Below are 21,498 nucleotides of genomic sequence, written 5' to 3' on the forward strand. Positions count from 1 at the left end.
CTTCAGTTTTAAAACACGGGTATAAAAAAAGCTGTGAACTTGTAGTTGATTTCTGAAAAATGTTGTGAGGAACTGTAAAGACTGTTTATATTTAAAATCGCCATTCACCTCTCTCAGTAAATATATAAAAACATGCCAATATTATTCTAAAGCATTCTGCTCTTGTTTTTTTGGCTCTTACACAAAGAATATCTGAATACTAAATCGGTAGTAAAACATGAGATCAAGTGTGCTATGGAAGTGCTTTTCTTCAGCGTATTTCCTACAATTTTCTGTAAAGCAAAAACAGGATTGCTCAGTACATTTAAAAGGTTGAGGAACTTGCAAGGAAGAAGGAGCTGTACCTTGGAAGCTGGGAAAATGACTGGTGCAGCATGAGTTCCAAAAGAGTGCAAACTAGGTTAAGTTACTCTAGGAAGAATGAGGGCTTCCTTATAAAGACTAAAAAGCTGAAGGTTTGTGGGGATTCAAGGACATGTTTTAAGAGGGAGAAAGCAACCAGAACACCAGGTCCCACTGAAAGTGAGTGGTCACAGACACCCATATCTTCAGTGTTTTCTAAAATCTCCTTTTCACAGGTTTTACTTTAGAATTGCCCTAAATGAAATGACTTTGCCGAAGTCCGTATATTTAGTTCATTTTGAAGTTAACATACAGGTTAAGTCCATCTGGTTGGCATTAGTTTTGTTTTCAATGTATGTAATGTAACTTAAAGTGAGTCTTAGCTTATATTGACTGTTACTAGATTCATACATTTTTTTTTTTCCTAAATGAAAAATGATGTCTTGGTTTATCCTTCCAAGAATCATAGCTTTTTTTTCTTGCTCCGTTTTGAACAGAACAAATTGAAATTCATGTAGTGTGCCCTTCACAATACAGAGTTGCCGTTCACATGATACTCATGTGATGCTTAAGAGTTCAAACAATCATGTTTTTCAAGAAATGCTGAGAATCTGATATTTCTTTCTTGATTTTTTTTTTCCATTTTTTTTTTGGTCTGCATGTGGCATAACCTTGTCAGAGGATAATGGTGTTCAATATGCAATGGTGCTGCCTGGTGATTTTTCAGATAGTTACTGTACTGGTGCTGACTGTGAAATTCAGATTCTCCTTATATGAAACCTAGAAGAAGAAGAAGTAAAAAGACCTGAACAAAACTCAGTTACAGTTCAGTCATACACCAGAAACCTCACATTTCTGAAATTGTGTTCATTTACCACAGTAAAGTGCATTCATTGATAACTACCTGCTGGTATTGAATCAATCTTATGTGAAGCACAGGGCATTATTGTCAGGTAGGGTAAATAATATTGATTCTATTTTAAAATGAATACAGCATAGAAGAAATTAATTTGATTCTATGAAGTCATTTAATTATGTTCTATCGACTCTATAAACAGTGAAGGTCATGTAATAATATGATATCATGAGGCGTTACAGCTGCAAGCTTTAGCAAGGTTACCCCTCCATAATGGCAGTAAACACATTTTGGTTTTGTTTTGTATTAAAGGAGGAAGAGAAATCCAATGCCTCTCATTGATCTTGAAGTAGGATCCCAATTGGTACCAAACCCTCTGACACTGTGTAGCTGGAACTAAAGTCTTCACTGGCTGCAGCAAACCAGCTCTTTGGTTATGTTGTAGGTCAGCAGATTTTGAAGCTTCAAATATTATTCTGACTAATGTGCTCTGCTGTCAAAACTCCATGTCTTCCAAAATAAGCAAATAGTCAGGAACTGGAGAAGGGAGTTGCATTGATTATACTTTTTTGCTTGATCATCTTTCAAGCTATTTGCCCTATGGAAGAGCAGCAAGGAAGGACAAGTGCAAGAAGCACAACTACCACAAAGGTGAGTATGCCATGGAGGTAGCCTCACAATTGCTCTTGCATCTAGTGCCCTATCATGATAATTGACTTTATTGCAGCAGTTAAACAGCAGCAGGTAAAGCAATGCAACTGTGAAACACTAAACCTGTTTTGGATTTGGATTTAGTCATTGAATACATACCCCAAACATTGACTTCATGGCCTGCGCAGTTAATCTTGAAGTCTTAGTATATAGCAAAGCAGGTTATCGATTATTGCCTTCCATATGGAGAGAGCAGGGAAACATGGAGAATTCTGCCAGTGTCCTGTGGCCCTTGTCTCATTTTAAATATTTAAGATCAAATATCTTGCAACCAAGTTGTAGCTGGTTGAGCAGCTATCTAGAATTCAGTGCTTTTGGAAACAGTAGTGAGGTCAAAAGAGCTGGAGGAGTAAAACCCATTGTCTGTATTTGAAAAGGAGACAGAGGATGTGAGCCATGTGACTGTAACTTGTGTCACTTGAGTGAAATTTGACTGTAGAAAGTAATCCCTATAGAAATGAAGGTAACTGAATAATTATCACAATGTTACAGAAATTGACATAAACCCTCAGCTTTAAAGCATGGGGATAACCAGCATTTTATACTTCTTAATGTTATACTGAGTAGCGAGCGTATTGTGATGGATAAAATCTGTACTATTTATTTCCAGTCTTGAAATCCTTTCCTTCTCTTTGTCCTTGTTTTACTCTACACAGCAATGCTCAGGAATTTGCATTTCTCAGCAGCTTTCTTTGTTGTTACTAGTTTCTTCTCATGTTCCTACACCAAGTTTAAATAGTTATTGATACACAGACTCACACAACTGTGATTAACTGATACGCTGAAAATAAATATGTACCTATGGATGTGTTGCAGCCAGAGTTCTTTCCAGTCAACTGGTTTTCACCTTGTGGCCAGTGGATCACTTCTAGTCTTCTCCTCAGGTGGAGAAATTCACTCTATGATTAACAAGAGACTTGAAAATGAGCTCAGGTTTTCTTGTGAATAGTGGTTTTGGGTTTTTTGGAAGCAAGGGCCCACAGTTAAAGAAACATGGCAAAGTTCTCTGATGATCGAAAGTACTATTTAAGAGTCTCATTTCTTCTTTTAAGCCATCAGAGAAATCAGCTTGGTGACCTTGGAAAATAGGTCTGGGGCCTAAACCAGTAGTAGCTGCAAATGTAATAATCCAAATCTACTGTAGGTTGTCTGAGCAATAATTTTATTGGATTATACTAAGAAAAATGCTGGTGTGAAAAAGAAACATAGATACATAATAAAATATAGCAGATGTATAAAATGCAGCTCTAGAAGAAATCCAGTAATGGCAATTGCAAGTATATTCCCATGTCATTAAAAAATGATTGTTCAGTGAAGTGTAGGACTTATTAAATATTCATTCATTTGCATTTAAAGAAATATTCCTAGCTTGCTTTCTCCACAGTTCTCATTATGATTATTTGAAGCAGTTTCACGTGATCCTTTAATTGTAATGTCAAAAACTGAGTCAGGAGCAGAGATGAAAATACAGAGATCAATATACTCCGTGCTCTGAATGCCTCAAAAAAACTTAGTCCAATTTAAAAAATAAATACTCGATCACTTTAACCAACAGCTGCAAAACATTGCCTCGAGGACAGAGGTTAAATCAATTATGAAGTAGTGGCCAGGGCCTGCACACTAGTAACTTTGGGCGGGTGCTTATGAGTTAGTAACTGAGGTGCTCTCGTCTGATCTTCGTTTGGGTGTTTGCATTCTGCTGCTCTGTCAAGTGTAATTACATACAGGGGTGTTCATCACTTCATCCCCAGACCCAGATCCGCTGAATAATGTTGCTGTTCACTGGTAAATGACTCACAGGACTCACTTCTTACCTGAGCCTCTCACCTGAGTGTTATGGGCTAAGAAGGCTCAGTCATAAATTGCCTAATGTGTATTTGGCAATTAATAACTTTGTATCTCTGTGAGTGAAATATCTGTAAGTGTAAGCCTGTTTTTGAAATAGCTGCTCCAATTCGTCAGCACGCGTAAGGGATAAGTTTGACTACACGCGTGCTTAAAACTGAAAATAAGAGACTAGTCTTGGAGACTTTTCCTATTTTCAATTTTTACCATCCACTTGGTCTCAATTTTTAAAGTTTTTTTTCTCTCTCGGCTCAGCAGTATTTTACGGATGATATGCAATGTCAGTTGAAAGAAAAATGTAGAAGTGGTCCCAGGAGAAGAACTGGATCCTGCTTTCCTGACTTCTGGTTCACTTCTGGGCTTGAGGAAGCTGTATTACTCGATTCCTAGGAGGTGCCGTGCCGCAGCGCTCCAAACATGTGTACTGGACAAGGGAGGAGCATAGAATATAAGTACCTTCATGGGTTTGTATTGACATTTTGGATTTAGGTGCCTCCATTTTGGCTAAGTGTCCTGCGTACACACCTGCTGGGTGTGCAAGTCTTTTGTTGGATCTGCCCCTTAGGTACTAGCAAAGATAGTCTTGTAAGGTTTGAGTTACAAGAGCACTAGTCTGTAATGTAAAAGGGCATTTTGAGTCTTACATGAATAATGCTGCTAGTAATCACAGATGCAACAGCATGTATTTCTGAGTTTTAAAGATTATAGAATGTGCATTTATTGCTAATGTAGATATCCACCCTAGTGCCATTAAGCGATTCCTGGAAAATTAATGGTAGGAAATGTGTAAAATACTGGTGCTGTAGTTGCACTATTGCTGAGACTTCAGGGAGGATTTAGTATCCAGAATAATTAAGAAATATAATTAAAGCCTCTTTTATTACATATCATAAAATGTATAGAGTTCTTGTGGATTTTCATAATCCTACTATCTAATCTAATTTCATAATCCTACTACTAAAACCCCTAAATCAGTTGCCAGGCTTTGTAATTCCTGTAGTGCAAGAGCAGAGTGTCTGACAGGAAGAGGTACAGAAGAGATTATCACACAGTTTATGTAAAGCTGCACCATCTTAGAGGGCTTGAGTTCTCATACATGTAGTCACTCCCTTCTCACAGTCTGCTCTTACGACCAGCTAGGCTCCTGCTTTGAATTTTGGGGTTCCAACAGCCTTACAAATGTATCTGGACTTGCCCAGGTTCAGGGGGCTTGATGTTAACTTCCCTAAATCCAAATTTCAATCCAGAGAGCTTTGTGAACTGAATCAAATCTCTGCAAAAAGGCCTTGGCTTCCTACACACATTCTTCTCCAGTTGTATATGTCATTGTGCTACCTGCTGTATAAAACAAAACAGAAGGATGCTGTGGCTTACCAAGTAGTATTTGGAAGCACTCCAAGGCAAATTGACAGACGAATCTCTAACCAGTGCTTGCCCAACCATTAGAAAACTTGTAAGCTGTGAAAAAATGCAGGTTTCTCTGCAATTTTCTCTGTATGAAATGTACAGACTAAAACGATTTTTGCAGTCAGTGGAAAATAGGACCTATCTAAATGTTCTGCATGTTTGTAGGTAGCCTCACAGTGGATGAAAGGCCCCTGTGCTCTGCTCTTTCTTCCATTTAAGTGAGTGCCAAAAGTAGTGCTGAGCTTGAAGGGAGGAGAAGTCAAACATTTTTTTATTCCATGGCCACCCCAAGGGGGAGAAACATTGGTGTCTAGAAATTAAGCAGCATTTGCTTGACATTTCCTTAAATCAATTCTATTCAAGGGTTGTCCTTTTTTTCTGAAGGGGGATTTGTTATGTCCCAAATCAGATAATACTTTCAAAAAGTACTTCTTTACTGAACTTACTGAATAACTTATGAGCTTGTAGTTAACCAGAATGAACCCAGCTGAAAAATAGTAAGTATCCTACAGGTGTTGGGTTGCTATATAATTGGTACCATAGCTTTGTACGTCTTTCTTGGCTTTTCCCTTTTTATAAGTTGTGACCTTATGTACATCACCCAGGTCTTTAGTCAAACCAGAACTCTACAGGTTGCTTTTGTGATCCTTTTGCAGTTCATTGTCAATGGACTTACTTTTTATTGTAGTGAAAATCCATTACTGTAACAAATTACCTTAGCAAGACATACGGGCACCTTGGTAGTCACCTGTGGCCAGTGCAGTTCCTTGCAACCTTTGTTAGTTGGACATCTGTGTAACTCTTCTTCTCGGCCGGTGAACTCAGGAGAGCTGAACCAAACTTCTCTCTGAAAGGAATTTAAAGCCTTGGTCGTAGTGATATCATTAGCACTACCTCTGTCTACTTTCCAATTAAAAGGGCAAGTGGCTACTTATGAGGTGGCATATTTTCCTAGCCATTTTGTCTGGGATACAACTGAAATTTCAGAGCAAACAAATATTATAGTTGTGTGTAGGTAATAGAGGTTCAAAGTGGCAGCATGTTTTGTCTTGCCTGCTAAGGCTGAGTCTGCTCCATCACCTTCTTTTTCTGTGTGCACCCAGTAACAGTGGTCACTAAAAGTTGACTGTGTTGGGGTTTTTTGTGGGTTTTTTGTTTGGTTTGTGTGTTTGTTGAGGGGATGTATTTTTTTTTAAAAAAAAAAAAAGCAAAAACCTGCCTCATTTTGCGACTCTGTTAGCTGCTACACGGTGAAGACAGAGTTGCATGGCTGCTGTCAGTGGTTACATTTTGGTTGTAATATAAAGAACAGGTCAAATGTTCTTGCCCATTTAAAATACTTATAAAATGTGGGACTTTTTTATTGCTTCTTAATACGTGTTAAAACCACTGTACTGTAAAATGGAGTTAGTCATGCTTAGCCACACTGTCAACACATAGCTGATTTTTTTTGCCTAATCCAGATCATATTCCATATTTAGAGGGTATGATTTTGTAAACACTTAGGCATGTGATTTGTGTTATAATAACAACAAGCCCTGATGGCTACTGTTGGCCTGGTTCCATGTGAAAAGTTAGGCAAAAGCCTGCAGGATTGGAACACGTTTCAGAAAACAAGTAATTGCTTTTTATGCACAGATTTTTTCATGCTCTTTTTCAACAGATTGTATCAGAGAACTAGATATTATTCCAGTGGGAATTTCTGGTTATTTTGAGACAAAATCCAAATCGCTAATGACCTAACTAAACCATTTTCATGGGGTGGCAAACGTTGTGGCAGGAACCTGTTTCTAACCAACCTGCAGATGAGTGGAGGAAGTGGTGGTGTCATGTGTTGCGTTCCACACGTGGTACTCAAGACGGTTCTCCCAGTGTTTTTCATTAATTAGCAAATACAAAGTAAATGTTTGAAGTGTACGTTGCTGGTATTTGAAGCATAAGAGTGATGAAAGTGATGCATTATGTCATGGTAACATAGTGACATTATGTGTTATTAAACAGCTTAGCTAATGGAATTATTTACCTTGTGTTTAACTTCCCTTTTCAATTAAAGGTAGCAAATGCTGTAGAATTAGGGTACAGTCATAGAAACCATATATTTTCTCCTGTTAACACCGGCACTGCTGACATGCAAGTGATGGGAGCGTTGGCATTTTGCTGCAGGCTCTAATGGGCTAGTTTAAATGGTCTAAAAAAAAAAAAAAAAAAAAAAGTGATTAATGATTAGGAACAGGACTGTTCTACAGCTTCACAGCTCTTTTCCTCAATGCATTTCCGTTTATGTCAACTAGCCGCACACTTGGGAGGTGTTATTTCGAAGTAGTTACACAGGGATTTTTCTACTGCCATTGCCTGATATAGCTAGTATTGCCTGGAAGTAGTAAGCTTCAGTGATAAAGGAGGGTAATCCACAGGCTTTGTATGTCTGATGACTAAAATCTAAACTGTTGAACTTTACTGTCATTTCAAAACGGTGAATGCTGTTTTTAACATCACTTTATTTACTCCTGTTTGGTGTATTGTGTTGGAAATAATTTAAAGGTTCCTCTGAAAGTAATTGAAGCACTTCATCAGCCAATACAGGATTCTCTTCTGTTATTCACTTGATTTTGCAGCAAGCAGTAATTTGTACATTAGTACTGCTTGTTTGTAATGGGTGACTGTCCACCCCTAAGCCCTCCCTTATATACATGGATACACATATATATATTTGTTATGTGTATTTATTTGGGAACTGAGGTCAATAAACACTACTTCAACACTTTATCACCCCACCCAAGTCAGATTTAGCTGCCATATGTAGGAAAATGGAGTAGTTCCAAAAGAAAATTAAAAACAAATTTGGAACATGCTGTATCTCTTTTTAATGAACCTTAGGACAGTGAGATACCTAATACTTATAATGCATTCTCTTTGCTCTTTTAAGCTAAGGCAGTATCAAATGCTGAAGAATAGTGAGGATTGAACACTTGAGGGGAAGATACCTTGTATTTTCAGAAGTTTATTTCACTGTGCTAAGATCTTAGAGCTTAGATCTGTGGCTGAAAGTCAGCATTTGTCCTTGAGTATTGTGTTTTGAGTTAGGAGAAGATATTTTCTTAGAATAGCACATTGAGTAATATTCTAGTTGCTAGCATTTTGTCTTGGCATTTTGTTAGTGATCAAAGTGTCAAGCTAAGTCTTACTTCTGTGCAAGTTCAACCAAGTTTTCTGCACTAGAAGCTTGAGAAAAAAGTTCATAAAAGAATTTGGAGGCAGATGATCACAGTATTCTTTTGGTTGGAAAAGACCTTGAAAATCATCATGCCCAACCATTAATCCCACATAAACCATGTCCCTGAGCACCACATCTACATGTCCTTTGAATATCTCCAGGGATGATGACTCCAGCACTTCCCTGGGCATCCTGTTCCAGGGTGTGATTTATAGTGCAGTGGTGTTGTCTACAGCATGTAGACTAGAGCCACCCTTCTGCAGAATAGTTAGGCCAAACAGAATTGTAATGTCTGTAGGGGAAGAAGCCCAGCACAACTTTGACACAGTTGATGGACTTCAGCCAAATGTAGCAGAGGGGGAAAGCGTCCTAAAAGCATTATGGTCCAACCCATTTAATAAGTATTTTAATCTGGTTGGAGGAGGAAGCTGCAACTCTGTGTGGTGAGGAGTGTGAGCAGAGGGTTTGGTCCAACAGTTTGTTTAAGGCCAGAGAATCTGCACTTGGGGATGCAGGTACAAGAGCATGTGCCTATAATGCTGTTTTAGAGATGACAAACAACTGCAGACCTCATCTGTGAGAAGGCTTCATTCGTCCTGGTGCTGACACAGCTACTTGTTACTTCTGAGAGGGTCTCCTCTCCTGCTTTTGCAGTGCTTGGAGGGGGATTTTCTGGGATTTTCTTGTCTCTGTGTGTGCACGGGCTAGGACACGTGGAGTTGTTGCTACAGATGTTCTTGTTACAACGTTTAACTTATTAGCAGCCGCTTAAATATCTTGGGTTGTTGTTGTTTGGGATTTTTTATTATTATTTTCTTTTTTATTTATTTAAAATGTTATTTCTAGTTCACAGATGGGTCAGGGAAGCATCAGCTCTGGGTAGTTTTGAAGTGTTACTTATTAACTTAGGCCCCTACAATCCAGGCAGGGTAGTGATTATTTCCAAGGCATGCCTACCCTCCTGCTTGTCATTTTGGAGGCTTGTGTTGAGGTTCATTACACACATTTATTCTTCAGTTTGCTGCTTGGCTCGGATTCGCTGCTAAGGTCCTGTTCTGAAGCGGTGATGTAAAATGTGTGTATATGTATTTTTATACGCATCAGTGCAGCACTTTTCCCCCTGTAGTTCATAGTACTACTGCTTGTGGGCAGGTTTCAAAGGAACCTCATCTCCATATGGTTGTACTCGATAATCCTTTATCCACCATCTTCAGCTCTCATTCCGTTGCTTTCTTGCCTGTGGCTACGTTTCTATCTCTGCATCAATTAGCACAGTGATTTATACAACAAGCAAGCAGTTTAGAGGTAATGGTACACAATTAACATCTCATTCCACCATAAAGGGTATGCTAAATACCCCAGTCACTGCTTTCTCTGCCTGGAATTGAAATAAGTGTTTGTCCTAATTCATATGCTATCTGATGTGAAGTGGGCCCGCTTTGTACAGCACTACACCATTAATCTAATTATAGATAGCTGCAAATGAAGTGCTGTCTGAGCACAGAGACCGAAGAAAATAGCGCTTTTGTCATTTAGCCTGACTCTGTGAAGCAAGATCGCACTTTCCATGGCAAGCATGGCAAAATGGGAACCTGAATAATATTGCTGCCTGTTGCATCTTTTCTAATTACAACAGCTTTGTAAACACAACTGGGCGCGGATATAAATAGAGCTGTAGATACGCTGTCATGTGGGTTGTGGGGGGAAAATCCTCAGTGTGCTGTTGTATTAAATGATGCATCCTGATTGACAGCTACCTTGAGACTGCGCTGATGGAGTTGTCAGAGCCCCGTGCGAACAGGCGGCTCCAGCCGCGGCAGCTGCGGCTCCCCCCGGCTCCCCCCGGCTCCCCCCGGTCCCCCCAGCTCCCCCCGGTCCCCCCGGCTCCCCGCTCCTGCCACCTTGCTCAGCTGCATCCGAGCTCCAAGAGAAGGACGTCTCCAAGGCTTTCCCGCCCGCACCTTTCTGCTTCTGCCTCTTCAGCATTAGCCTGAAGCGGAGGGAATATATAGATATATATATTATTTATTTTTTTTTTCATGGCTTTAACCCTGGTTAGGTTTCTCTAGAGTGTTAATTATGTTATCACACAAGGAACGGAAAGTGGGAAATGTGGCTGAATTAAAATTCTAATTAAGTTTCTGCTGCTGGAGTGTGTACTGTATGGTGGTGAGGCTTCTCCTTTCTTTCTCTTTTGCTGCTACTTAAAGGCTCATAATCTTTGTGCCTGTTTGGGTTGGCTTTTCGTGTGTGTGTGTGTTCTGATTTCTGTGCTTTTATTTATTTAACTCTCCGTAGCATGTCGAGTGTTGGCTGCTCCATGAGATGAAAAGTGCCGTTATTATTTTTGTGCAGGTGCTCACGTCGTTCCTCGCCAGCACCCTGTGGAAGTAAATCAGCTCTAGAACACGGAGCTTGGAAAAAAGTCTCCGTGATTTGCAAAATGTCATTTATCTCCTTGTTGAGTAGAAAAAAAAAAATAATAAAAAAATCCTTGACTCGGAAAGAAGGTGGTGCCTGACACCTTCAAGGAATATGGAATAAATATCTCATTTTCCTGTTTCGATGCCTTGGAGGAAATCTAAGCAAGGCTGTGATCACCACGTTAAGATGTATAATGGTTAATTAGAAAGGCGTTGTGCTCATTGTGTTCAGCACTGCTTAGTGCTGCTTCGGAGGAATACTGAGTAACATGCTACTGTGACAGTCAAACCGCAGGTGACAACAGTTAAGTGACTTGAGGCAGGATGCAGATTAGGAGTGTTAAAGGGAAATTATGTGACCACAGTTAACAGATTTCACCGATTCAACAAAATGAGACTGTAAGGTTAGTGAAAATAATGAAGATGCACAGCAGACAGTTTCTCCACTGAAATCTGAGCTATGTAAGATTTTCGCTCTTCTGGCCACAAAAATGACAGACATTTGAAAAACATGGTTGAACATTTAGGTAAAGCAGACTGAAAAATCCACATCTGGTCAGCAGTCCAAACACTGCCGTAAGCAACATATGGGTACTGATACATTAGATTGCTCTATAAAATCTCCAATGGAGTTTGAACATTTACAGCTTCTGGGGACATGAGTTTCAGGTGCACTGGGAAGATCACGTTTAGGAAACTAATGGGAGCTGCAACTGAGGGTGGTTTCGAGTGTTTTATTGAGAGTTTTCAATATTCTGTTGTATGCAGCCAGGGAACTGCATCTGTGCAAACTACAGAACTTGTTTTAAAGCAGAGATGGGGTCAGATGGTAGCCCCGGCCACCTTTTTTGTTTCAGCCAGTCTACTTCTACTCAGTAGACTTGGGGGATCAGTACAGTAGATAACCACAAAAAACCTTCACAAAACCCAAGGTATAATTTTCTCTGTATTTACTCTTTCCCCCCCTTACTCCTCAGCACTGCAATTATTACACCTTTTTGTTTTCTTCTTTTTTGTCACAGAGATTTGATTATACAAGGTAGTTTTTCATTACATAAACATCCAATTAATTTAGCCAGAGAGGTAGGACAGGATACTGTTACCCTTAGAAAACTATTAAGTAACATCACCTTTCCCTACTATAATTTTTGTCAGCTGACCGTGGACTCCTGCAGACCAGTGGAAAAGAAACACCTGTTTTCTATGCCATCAAAAGCTGTACAGCTCCTTTCGGGTACCTCTTTATTAACTTTGCTTTGGCTGGCAGAATTAGGTTCTGAAACCCTGCAGAGTGGAGCAGGGGCTGGTGACAACTACTCATCAGCTCCAATCTGATGGCTAGCAGCTTTCCTTGCTCTGCGAGTCCACCCGCAATCTCTTTATTCCTCCAACAGATGTTTTTTCTGGTTTAAGCCAGTGGAAACCTTCTGGTCTCTATTTATAAACCAAACTTTACGGCCTTCCCCAATTTACGCCCCTTCTTTCTCCCATCTCCTCCTCCTCCTCCTCCTTGTGAGGATAAAGGAAAAAAACAAAACAACCTGAACCTTGTCCACATGTCAAAACTTCTGCTTCGTATGCTCAGTGTTCCCCTTGCTGGATCAAAGGCACAGCAGCAGTGTTAAATGGTGTAATGAACAAATTGGGTATATTCTTAATTGTCTTTGTTGTAGTGGCACTGGCAGGCGTTGGTTGTCCTGGTCTTTCCTGAGCCACAGGCTGCCCCCTCGGTGAGGTGAACAGCCCCCTGTGCCCTTCATCCCCCAGAGATCTCAAACAGCCTTACAAAGGGACACTTATGTGGGTATTTAGTGGGGTTCAGCCAGCAGCAGAAATACATCAAAGGTAATCTTAAAGAAGGAGCCTTTCTTTGCGCCTTTGTCTTTTTCTGTTCTGAAAGGTCATTTGTGAACCAACTGTGCCAAAACAGGCCTTTCCCCAGAAGTTTACTGTTGTTATTTTTTACTTTTTGATTGCAGTAACTTGCTTATCCCCCAAACAGACTAAAGAACAATAAACAAATACAAAAGGAAAAGGAACAGCTCATCAATAACAAAGACCCGCGTTTTAAAGCTTTGAGTGCACTGACTCTTACATCTCACTCCAAGCAAAGCAGGAGTCCTGCAGAGAAAGGAATCTAAAAGATATGAAAATTATAAAGATAGTAAAAACAATGTTTGGAAGGGATATTTTAACTTGGTGTGGAGAACTGAGCTTTAAAGTGCAGCAGACTAAGGAACATGGTTTTTCCCCCACTGCAGTACATTATGGAGTGCACAGGGAATTCTGTATTTCAGTCCCTGCAAAATACTGTTAACCTATATGAATGCAGAAGGTCTAGCTTTCACTTCCAGCTTAAATTTTGAAATTGGACAGCTTGGAAGTGTTGTATGTGGCTTAAAAACCTAAATGGCATCTAAACCTAATCCTTGGAAATGGTATCAAAATAGTCTCTTGAAAGAGGCAGCAATACAGTCCACAAATCTAACTTACTTTTGTTCTTCCTTTTTTATTTTTTTTTTATTATTATTTTCAAACTCTGAGTATAAAGAAGACACTAGCCATGGATACTGAAACTGTGCAATTTGATGTAATTATATTCCCCCCCATAGATTTAATGAAGGACTTTTAAGTACAATTTATCTTTGATAAATAGTCCCTCTGCACAGAATGTTTATTAGATTGACAGCAGAATACACTCTGCAAGCTTTTTTTCCTTGCCACTTATGACTCAGATGAATTTTAATAGGAGTAAAAAGCTTTTATTTGCACAGTAATTTCACTTAAGGATCATATCCTTCAGAAACTGGCAGACACTTGTATGTCTTGATTGCAAAACAGACACTCGAGAGTAAAGAAACATGCATAAGATGTTATTATTTGACTTGTCACACTGCTGCAATTCTCTTTGCAACTTATGTCAGCAAATCTCCTATAGGCATCACCTCCCCTCTCCCTACAGCATGTGTGCATATGCACACATACACACTTTACTCTGAGGAAAAGCAAGCTGCGAGGAGCACATCGCATCGAATGTAGCTGCGGGTGCAGAGACAGAACCATCCCTCTTTTGGGTTGGAAAATTTGAGTGCCACAGTCTTAATTGTCATGATGATGCCTGCAGGAGGCTTGGAGTTAAAGCAGCTTTTTGCATACAAAATGGTGCTGGTTTCCCTGTGCCGAATCAATTGTCACCAAGGCACAGTTTGGGAATGGGTTCTCCAGTCTTCGGGTGCCACTTACAGCTTCCGGGAATACCTGTGTGGCATTTTATTACGTTTGCTGGGGTGGTGGTGGGGGACCAGTTCATCTAACCGTTTGCTCCTTGTATGTGTTTCTAACTGAATAGCTCCACTGCTCATGGCACATCATCTTGTGTGTCCAAACACCATTTATGGAGGATGGTAATCCTCTGTTATGTATTTTTAATTTGGCTTTCAAAGCTGCTTTTTGAAAGATGTCATTGCAGAATTAATCACCTTTTGCACGTATTTCCAAATATCTTGTTCTACTCCCTGCAGAAGCAGAAGGTAGAGTCCCCCCTTTACCTTCGCCATAGGGATATCAGATTTTTTCTGTCTGTGGGAAAATGAAAAGTAAAGACATTTTATTGCTAGTAAAACAATAGCTAATTGTTTTGGAGGAAAACATACTGTTCAAAGCAAGGTGTTGAACTTTACATCAGCAAAATACGCATTTGAATTGTTAATGCGGCTCATCCGATGCTTATTATTTAAAACCTTTGTTTAAATTATTGATGAAGTGCGGTGTCGGTCTTCGCCCAGGCGGCCTTGGTGAGGCAGGAGTTTCCCGCAGAGACCTGCTGCCATCTACTGGCTCCTTGCCTTCGTTTGCAAGTGCGCTGGGAGAAATGCGAAGCCCGTCTGCCTTACGTGCGATGGATTCTCTCTCGAAGGTGGTTTCAAGTTTTTAAGAACTGAAAGCCGGGAGCTGAAATTAGTGTACACGCAGACATTTTTTTTCAGAAAGGTTTCGTTTGAAAGGATGCTCTCAGATGCTTGAGGCTCGTCATATTCTTTTCCATTTCTAATTGCTGTAAAAGATGCTAGAGGAAACATTTTTTTCTTCTCAAGTTAGATAACAGCTGATGAACAGTTTCTATTTCAGCTAAAATATATTCGGCTTATATATTTCCAAAATGTTCCATCATTCTGCCTGTGCTTGAAAATATGGAAGTGAAATTGTTTATTATGTTCTAATTGCAAAATCTGCACAAGTTGCTCACTTCAAACATTAGATACATGATAAAAAGAAATGTTTAAAAAGTAAGGATAATGTTTCCAATCAATCATGTCACTGAAAATCTGGCAGACTTTCATAAAAGGTCAAATTTCCAGTTCAGCACAGCGCTGGAAATGAATCCCTCAATATTCTGTATCCAATAAAGATAATGCACAGTAAGCATAAGGGTATTTCTGTTTTTTAAATTTGTATCTCTCCTCTCTATCCCAAAATTTTTAAATGCATCTGACTTTACTGTACTTGATTCTTTCCTTTTATATGCTCATTGCTGCAGGCTGGGGTTGCATTTTTTTTCTTTCTACGTCCTGAAAATAAAACTCTGATTAAAGCTTTCAAACAGCAGTTTTCAGACACTCCTGTGAAGAACAGATAACAGATGTATTATATTAAAAACATGCCATAAAATAGTGCAGATTCTTGACTGGAATTCACCAAGGTACAGTTTTTTAAAACATTCCTCTTCCTTTTCTTTAGTACAAATTACAAATACTGACGAAGGTTGCTGCAGAGCTGAGCAAGTACATGCCAGAGAAAGCAGCAGAGGACACCTCCAGCATTTTGAGATCTCCCATGCCTGGAGCAGTGGTGGCAGTTTCTGTCAAGCCTGGGGACACGGTAAGAAATGTGATCTATATATCTGCATTTTCATTATATATTCCACCCAAATTTCTCCTTGGTGCAACTGAAACTACAGTTCACAGTTGTGTGGGGTTTTTGGGTTTTTTTTAACCTCACTTGTAGAATAAAATGTGCTGAAGGATGTTGCTGCTTTTAATTTAAATTATTAAAAACTAAGAAGGAAGCACAATTTTAATTAAACTGCCTTTAAAAGGAACATTCATAGCTGAGTGCAAGTCCACAGCTGAAATTCAATGACAAGCTTGGGTGTTTTATCACAAATGCCTTGGCAGGGGGAAAAAAATTGTGTGTGTGCGTATGTGTGCGTTTAAATATATATAAGTACATTTATGCTGTTAGTGCAAGCAGCAGAGAGGATGTTTGATTTTCTGCCCTGAAGCAATGAAAATATTACTTAAGCACAAAGGACACAGGATAGATTTTGAACTTTCTTGTCGTTTACCTCCTGTGTTTTGTTGTTTAGTTTGGTTATTTTAATAATCCTCATGTTAGCATTTTGCAAGACATATGACTTTCCTGAATTGGGAATGCCATGCTGGGAATTCTCAGTCTCTTATGGGAATCCTCTTGTCCTGCAGAAGGAAAAAACTTGACCTACAGAAGGGCAACAGAACATGCCATTGCTATCCTGGGGATTTCCAGTGCTTCTTATCTCACATTGAGCTGGAAACAAATGTAAATACAGTGTTTTAGAGTTAGATATAAATACTTGCTTGAACTTGCCTTTATATGAAATTCTACCATATTGTATAGTAGGTTATGTCTAAGGTCAGGGCCCTTATCTCATGTAACCATTGAAAGCAACAGAGTGGTGCAGACCAGGAATATTTAAATCAGATTGTGCAGATTCATTTTAAAGCACTATTGTCAGTTAAATGAGGCCATAAACACCTGTGTGGCACTTAGATACAAACAGAAAGCTTTAGTTGCAGAGTTCATAATTTATGGTAACTCTTGAGAGATGATGTAGAAGTGGGATCAAGATCTCCAGTCCAAAATTAGCACTGCACTTACTGTGTGATGGTCATGAATTGTGCTGGTAAAGTGATTTGTCTGCTTCCATTTTGCTGTGATACCACTTTTGTTTTTAGAATGTGTGGATCTTTCTGACTACAGAGAGAAGAGAGTCATCGTGTTAATGCTAAAGATCTGTAGTTGCAAATGTTTGTATTAATGAAATTAAGATATTTCTGGGAAAACAGAACCAAGTGCAGCTGAGTAAAAATTAGCAAGAGAGAAATTATTTTAGCTTTTACACTTAGCATTCTGGTTTTGTGATCTTACATGCACACACACACTGATGATACCTTTAAAACAGCAGTACTCAATTAAAATTAATCACTATATCATCACATGAATAGAGAACACTGTGATTTCTGTGTCTAGGCAGTAGGAGTGGCTGAGTAAGTGAGATTTTTTTTTTTTTTTTTTGCCAAGAGTGAAGGGAAATATTTTTAAGGCAAGGATTGTGAGGTTTTTTTAATTTAAGATTTTTTGAGAAGTTTATTCTGCTAAATTTTACCAGCCTTCTTGCCCTAAAAATAGTTCTTCATGTCTTGAAGGAATAGAACCAGCAGAGAAGGAGGCCACAGCCAAAGGGATTTTAAGTAAATGAATGAACCTCCCTTCACAAATCCACAAGTGGTGCAGTGCAGCGCACAAGTTGTTAAATAATGTGTGGAGATTTTTTTTCCCCTCTTCTCCTCTCCTGCAGCTTTTTGCTGAAGGCACTGAGTGGCAGAGCATTTGAAAGGCATAATCTGTGTTCTGCTGACCTGAGCTTGTCAATGTTAATTGTGTGGCTTTAATTGCAAAAACACATTTGCGTTACTGAAAAGGGTTTTAACTTAAATCCTGCCTTTTCAGGACTAGTGTCAAAACATGAAAAAAAAAGTGGGTGAGCGAGATGAGGGTAGCATCAGCTATTGGCACTGAACAAGCAGTGGGATGGTATGATTCAGATTACACCTCCTGGCTGTCCATCAGGAACCAGCTCACTCATTACAGCTGTTCAAGGCATGATAGGCAGGGAGCTGTAGCTCCCTGATAAACACAGCTCTTTTTGTTGCACTGGTTGGGAAAAGTCTGATTTCTTTAGTCTGCTGAAGAAATGGGAATTTAAGTAGCTCCTATTTTGTGTTTGCAACTGGGCTGGGCACGCTGTGTGAAAATAGCACAGCTGAAAAAATAAAGTGGATAGATAGAGAGAGAGAGAGAGATAGAAAGAAAAAAAATAGAATGCAAGGTAGTTGTCCATCCTTCCACTCAGGCGTTGCTGCTGCTAGCAATAAAGCTGTCTGGTTAGTAGCTGCTCTGAGACTGTTTTCTCCTAACCTGTGATTTGTGCTAAACAGTGCAGCACAGTCCCTGTGCCAGTGCCGTGTTCAGAGAGAGGTGCTCTCAGAGCGGTGGGTAGCACGGGGAGCTGGGCTGTGGTACCTCTCCTTCAGGTGTAACTTCACAAATGGTGAAGAAACTCCTAGTCAGGAACATCTCCTCTCTTGTCTGTTATGGCCACACTTGCAAACTTGTGGTTAATTGCTTGCAGTTCAGCTGTAGGGCATCATGCCTGGTCAGGTAAAGCATACTCAGTCCCTCTCTGTGTATCCTTAGCCAAATGAGAAGTTGAGGCTGATCTCTGCATAGATTTTTCTCACTCCCTGTATCATTGTTTTTCCTTGAAGAACGGCGTTCTCATTTGGCTGCTGTTGCTGAAAAATACTTTGGTCTGATGAAGCCCGATAGAAAGATTGTGTGAGCATTCTCTTATCTGGCTGGTCTGAGAAGCAGTTTGCAATTCAATTTTGCCAAAAGATGTTGCATATGCAAAGAATTTATTTTCTTTTGTCTGTAAGATGATCTATAGATTTTAGTAACACAGTGGGGTAGTGCTGTTTGTCATTTAGAGAGAATCAGAATTTGTGATGCTGCCAATTTTTTTAGCTTTTCAGTTACTTTCTACTTTCTTTCATGTGATCAGAAGACTGTAATTAGTTGTCACTCAGTTATTCCTGGAAACACAATGAAGGCACTCAGAAGCAGAAAGCAACATAAACAACAAAACAATTTGAAATCTGGCTGACTGGAAAGAAGGTTATTATTTAGCAAAAAAAATATTTAAATTTCACTTACATTCCTCATGATGACAGAGTCACATTATATAGGAAATAATAATTTTGGGAGGCGAAGGTTTATTTTGTAAATAGATTGTTAATGACGAGTGTGCATTCTGATGAAATTCTGTTTTGGGAGAGTTACTTTTTGGCTCCCTGTGATGCCGAGGGCCAGAGAAGCCACTGGGCTTCCCAAATCCAGGCAAGGGTCTCGCACTGTTTCTGCTGACACCAATGGCAGCAGGAGCCAGCCCTAGTAGCACACAGCAGTATTTTCATGCCAGATTGTGGAGATGGCACTGTTTGAATCTCACTACAAATACAGCACCATAAAAAACTAAAACTGCACAAAATCACTTCTTTCCTTAAGAGGGCAGGATCTAGGCAGGCAGTTGGAAATACTGCTTTTTCCATCTTGAGTTGCTTGGCTTGATTTTTGTGCACGTTGGGGTCTGTGCACTGAAATTGGAAGGAGGAGAGAAAGCCCAAGACCCTGAGAGTTGAACAGGTAAAGTGATGTTGTTGTACCCCATTTAAGCAGCCACTCAAAGTGCTCCCACAACTGATTCCAACTTTGGCAGCCTGAACTGTCCACAGCAACAAAAAAAGATCTTTACTGGCCTGATTGCCCTGTAGCCTTTGCTACATCTTCACCTGTGAACATACTTTTTTACTTTTTCAGTTTTCTGTCTGTTAGAAATGCCAAGATTTTTTTCTTTTAGCTGTATGTTTCTGTTGGTTGTTTTTCTTTTTTAATTACATCAGGCAGAACAGGTGTCATTACTAAGCCAAGCTACTAGTCAATAAGCTAACATGAGTGCTGGTAGCCTAAATAATTTTAATGATTCTCCCCGCCATAAATACGTAAAAGGAAAGTACCTGTGGATAAACACCCCAGTGTTACTGAATCGTTGTAGGACTATGGCCAAAAAAAAAAGGACATGTAATCATGTTGATGTAAGTTTTTTTAATTTCCTCTCTTCTTTCCAGTAATTCAAGATTATCCTAGGTTTTGGAAATTACCGCCATTCGAACCAGTCTTTAAATGGACTTTTCTCATATCAGAATTTCTTGAAATAGTTCTTTTCTGTAGCCATGGGTATTGATACTGTATAATTATTTTTTTTTTCTACCAAGATATTAGCTATTAACTATTATAATTATCTCAGTAATTTCAAAACTGAGTATCTTGAAGGCTGCCTTTTTAGTTGTATAACTTACAAAGCACACTCCTTTCAGTGATGCCACATTTTGAAAACAACTGAGGAAGATGTTTTAAGCTGCATTCCAGTTCTTCTAAAGGACATTGCTTTTCCAGCTCAGTTGCATGCACATTATTTCAATTCCTTTTGTTGTTCTTTAGAAAAATAGTTAAAAAAATATATATCTTTCTTCACTGTTTTCCATTTACAAGCCTAAGAAAGTTTTTGCTATGGGAAAAAATGTTTTGCTTGACCTCTACTGCTGAAATGCTCTCTACAAAAAAACAAAACAAAACAGCTTCCCAAGTTCTGTTTCTCACTACATTGTTCATTCTTGTGAAAGAAAAGATGAACTTATAAAATGACTTGTTGTTGTCAGCCAGTTGTCTGTTGTTTGAAATCTTACTTGCCCTTCAGACCTCAAAATCTACAAAAGTAAATGATTTTTTTCTTTCTTCTCTTACACTTAATAATTATACTGGTTGGAATTTATAACAGAGAAATAATAACCAGGAAATCCAGTAAAAATGTATTTGCTTAAGTTAACGCTTGCCTATTTTATTTAGGCAAGCATGGTATCAATAATATAGTAGGAAATATTCTTAAATTCAAGTGAGATTTTCCTCTTATGAGTAAATCTTGTTTTGTTTTGTTGTTGTTGTTGTTCCTTTTTCTTTGCCTTTATCTCTTTTCCTCCGTCCTGTTTCTTCAGCAATCCCATAGCAAATACACGCTGTTTTCAGCTAAAGGGGGTTTGCAAGCTTGACTAAATTTGGTCAAAAACCTCATATAGATTTTATGATTCTCTGTATTAAATAATTTTTGGGGTGTATTTTTATGGGGGGAAAAATTTATTGGTAAACAGAAAATGAAAAAATTTTCAAAGTTGTGAAATTTTGAGAGTTAAAGCATTAAAATATTTCACCGTTCGTATAACGTGAGACTTCAAATAATACTTGAGGTTACCTTAAAAAAACCCTTAATCAGAGTAATCACTCATAAAATATTTATGTGGGTTTTTAAAAATATTTTACTTCAATAGATTATTATTCTATATCTTTCTGCAGTTGCGCAGCCTAAGATTTGTGCTAGGGTATGGTGTAATTAAGAGCAAAATCCTATTCTGATGCTGAGGCACAAATACTCAGTATTATTAGGGTTTCCTCCTAGGGAAAAATGCTACCACCCTGTGAAGAGAAATCATAGATATAGATATATAGGTGTATATATATTTAAATTGGTGTGCTTTGCCTTTTCAAATTCTAAGCAACTTTGTAGCTGTTACTGAAAAAGCTGACTGATAAAGATGGCTGTGGTGGCAGCCAAGCCTTGCCTTGGGCTGAGCAGCACCTGAATTGCTCCCAGAATTGCTCTGCCTGTGTCTCACTTCCCAGGCACGCTGGGATCTCCGAAGCAGTCGGGGAAGTTGTGTTTTGGATACGTGGGAGTGCAATGGCCAGTGCTGGCTGCTGTCAGGGGGACA

The 21,498-nt window shown here is 39.1% G+C and overlaps 1 protein-coding gene across 2 annotated transcripts in view; it reads left to right on the forward strand.

Moving 5' to 3' along the window:
• Positions 1-21,498, forward strand: part of PCCA (propionyl-CoA carboxylase subunit alpha) — a 281,303-nt gene that overhangs the window by 249,330 nt on the left and 10,475 nt on the right. For both annotated transcript variants that reach the window (XM_051630543.1, XM_051630554.1), the window contains one exon: positions 15,536-15,676. In XM_051630543.1, the coding sequence (XP_051486503.1) occupies positions 15,536-15,676 (141 nt within the window). The remainder of the gene's footprint in view (positions 1-15,535; positions 15,677-21,498) is intronic.

The sequence above is a fragment of the Apus apus genome, chromosome 1 (genome assembly GCF_020740795.1).
Source record: "Apus apus isolate bApuApu2 chromosome 1, bApuApu2.pri.cur, whole genome shotgun sequence".
Classification (NCBI taxonomy): domain Eukaryota; kingdom Metazoa; phylum Chordata; class Aves; order Apodiformes; family Apodidae; genus Apus; species Apus apus.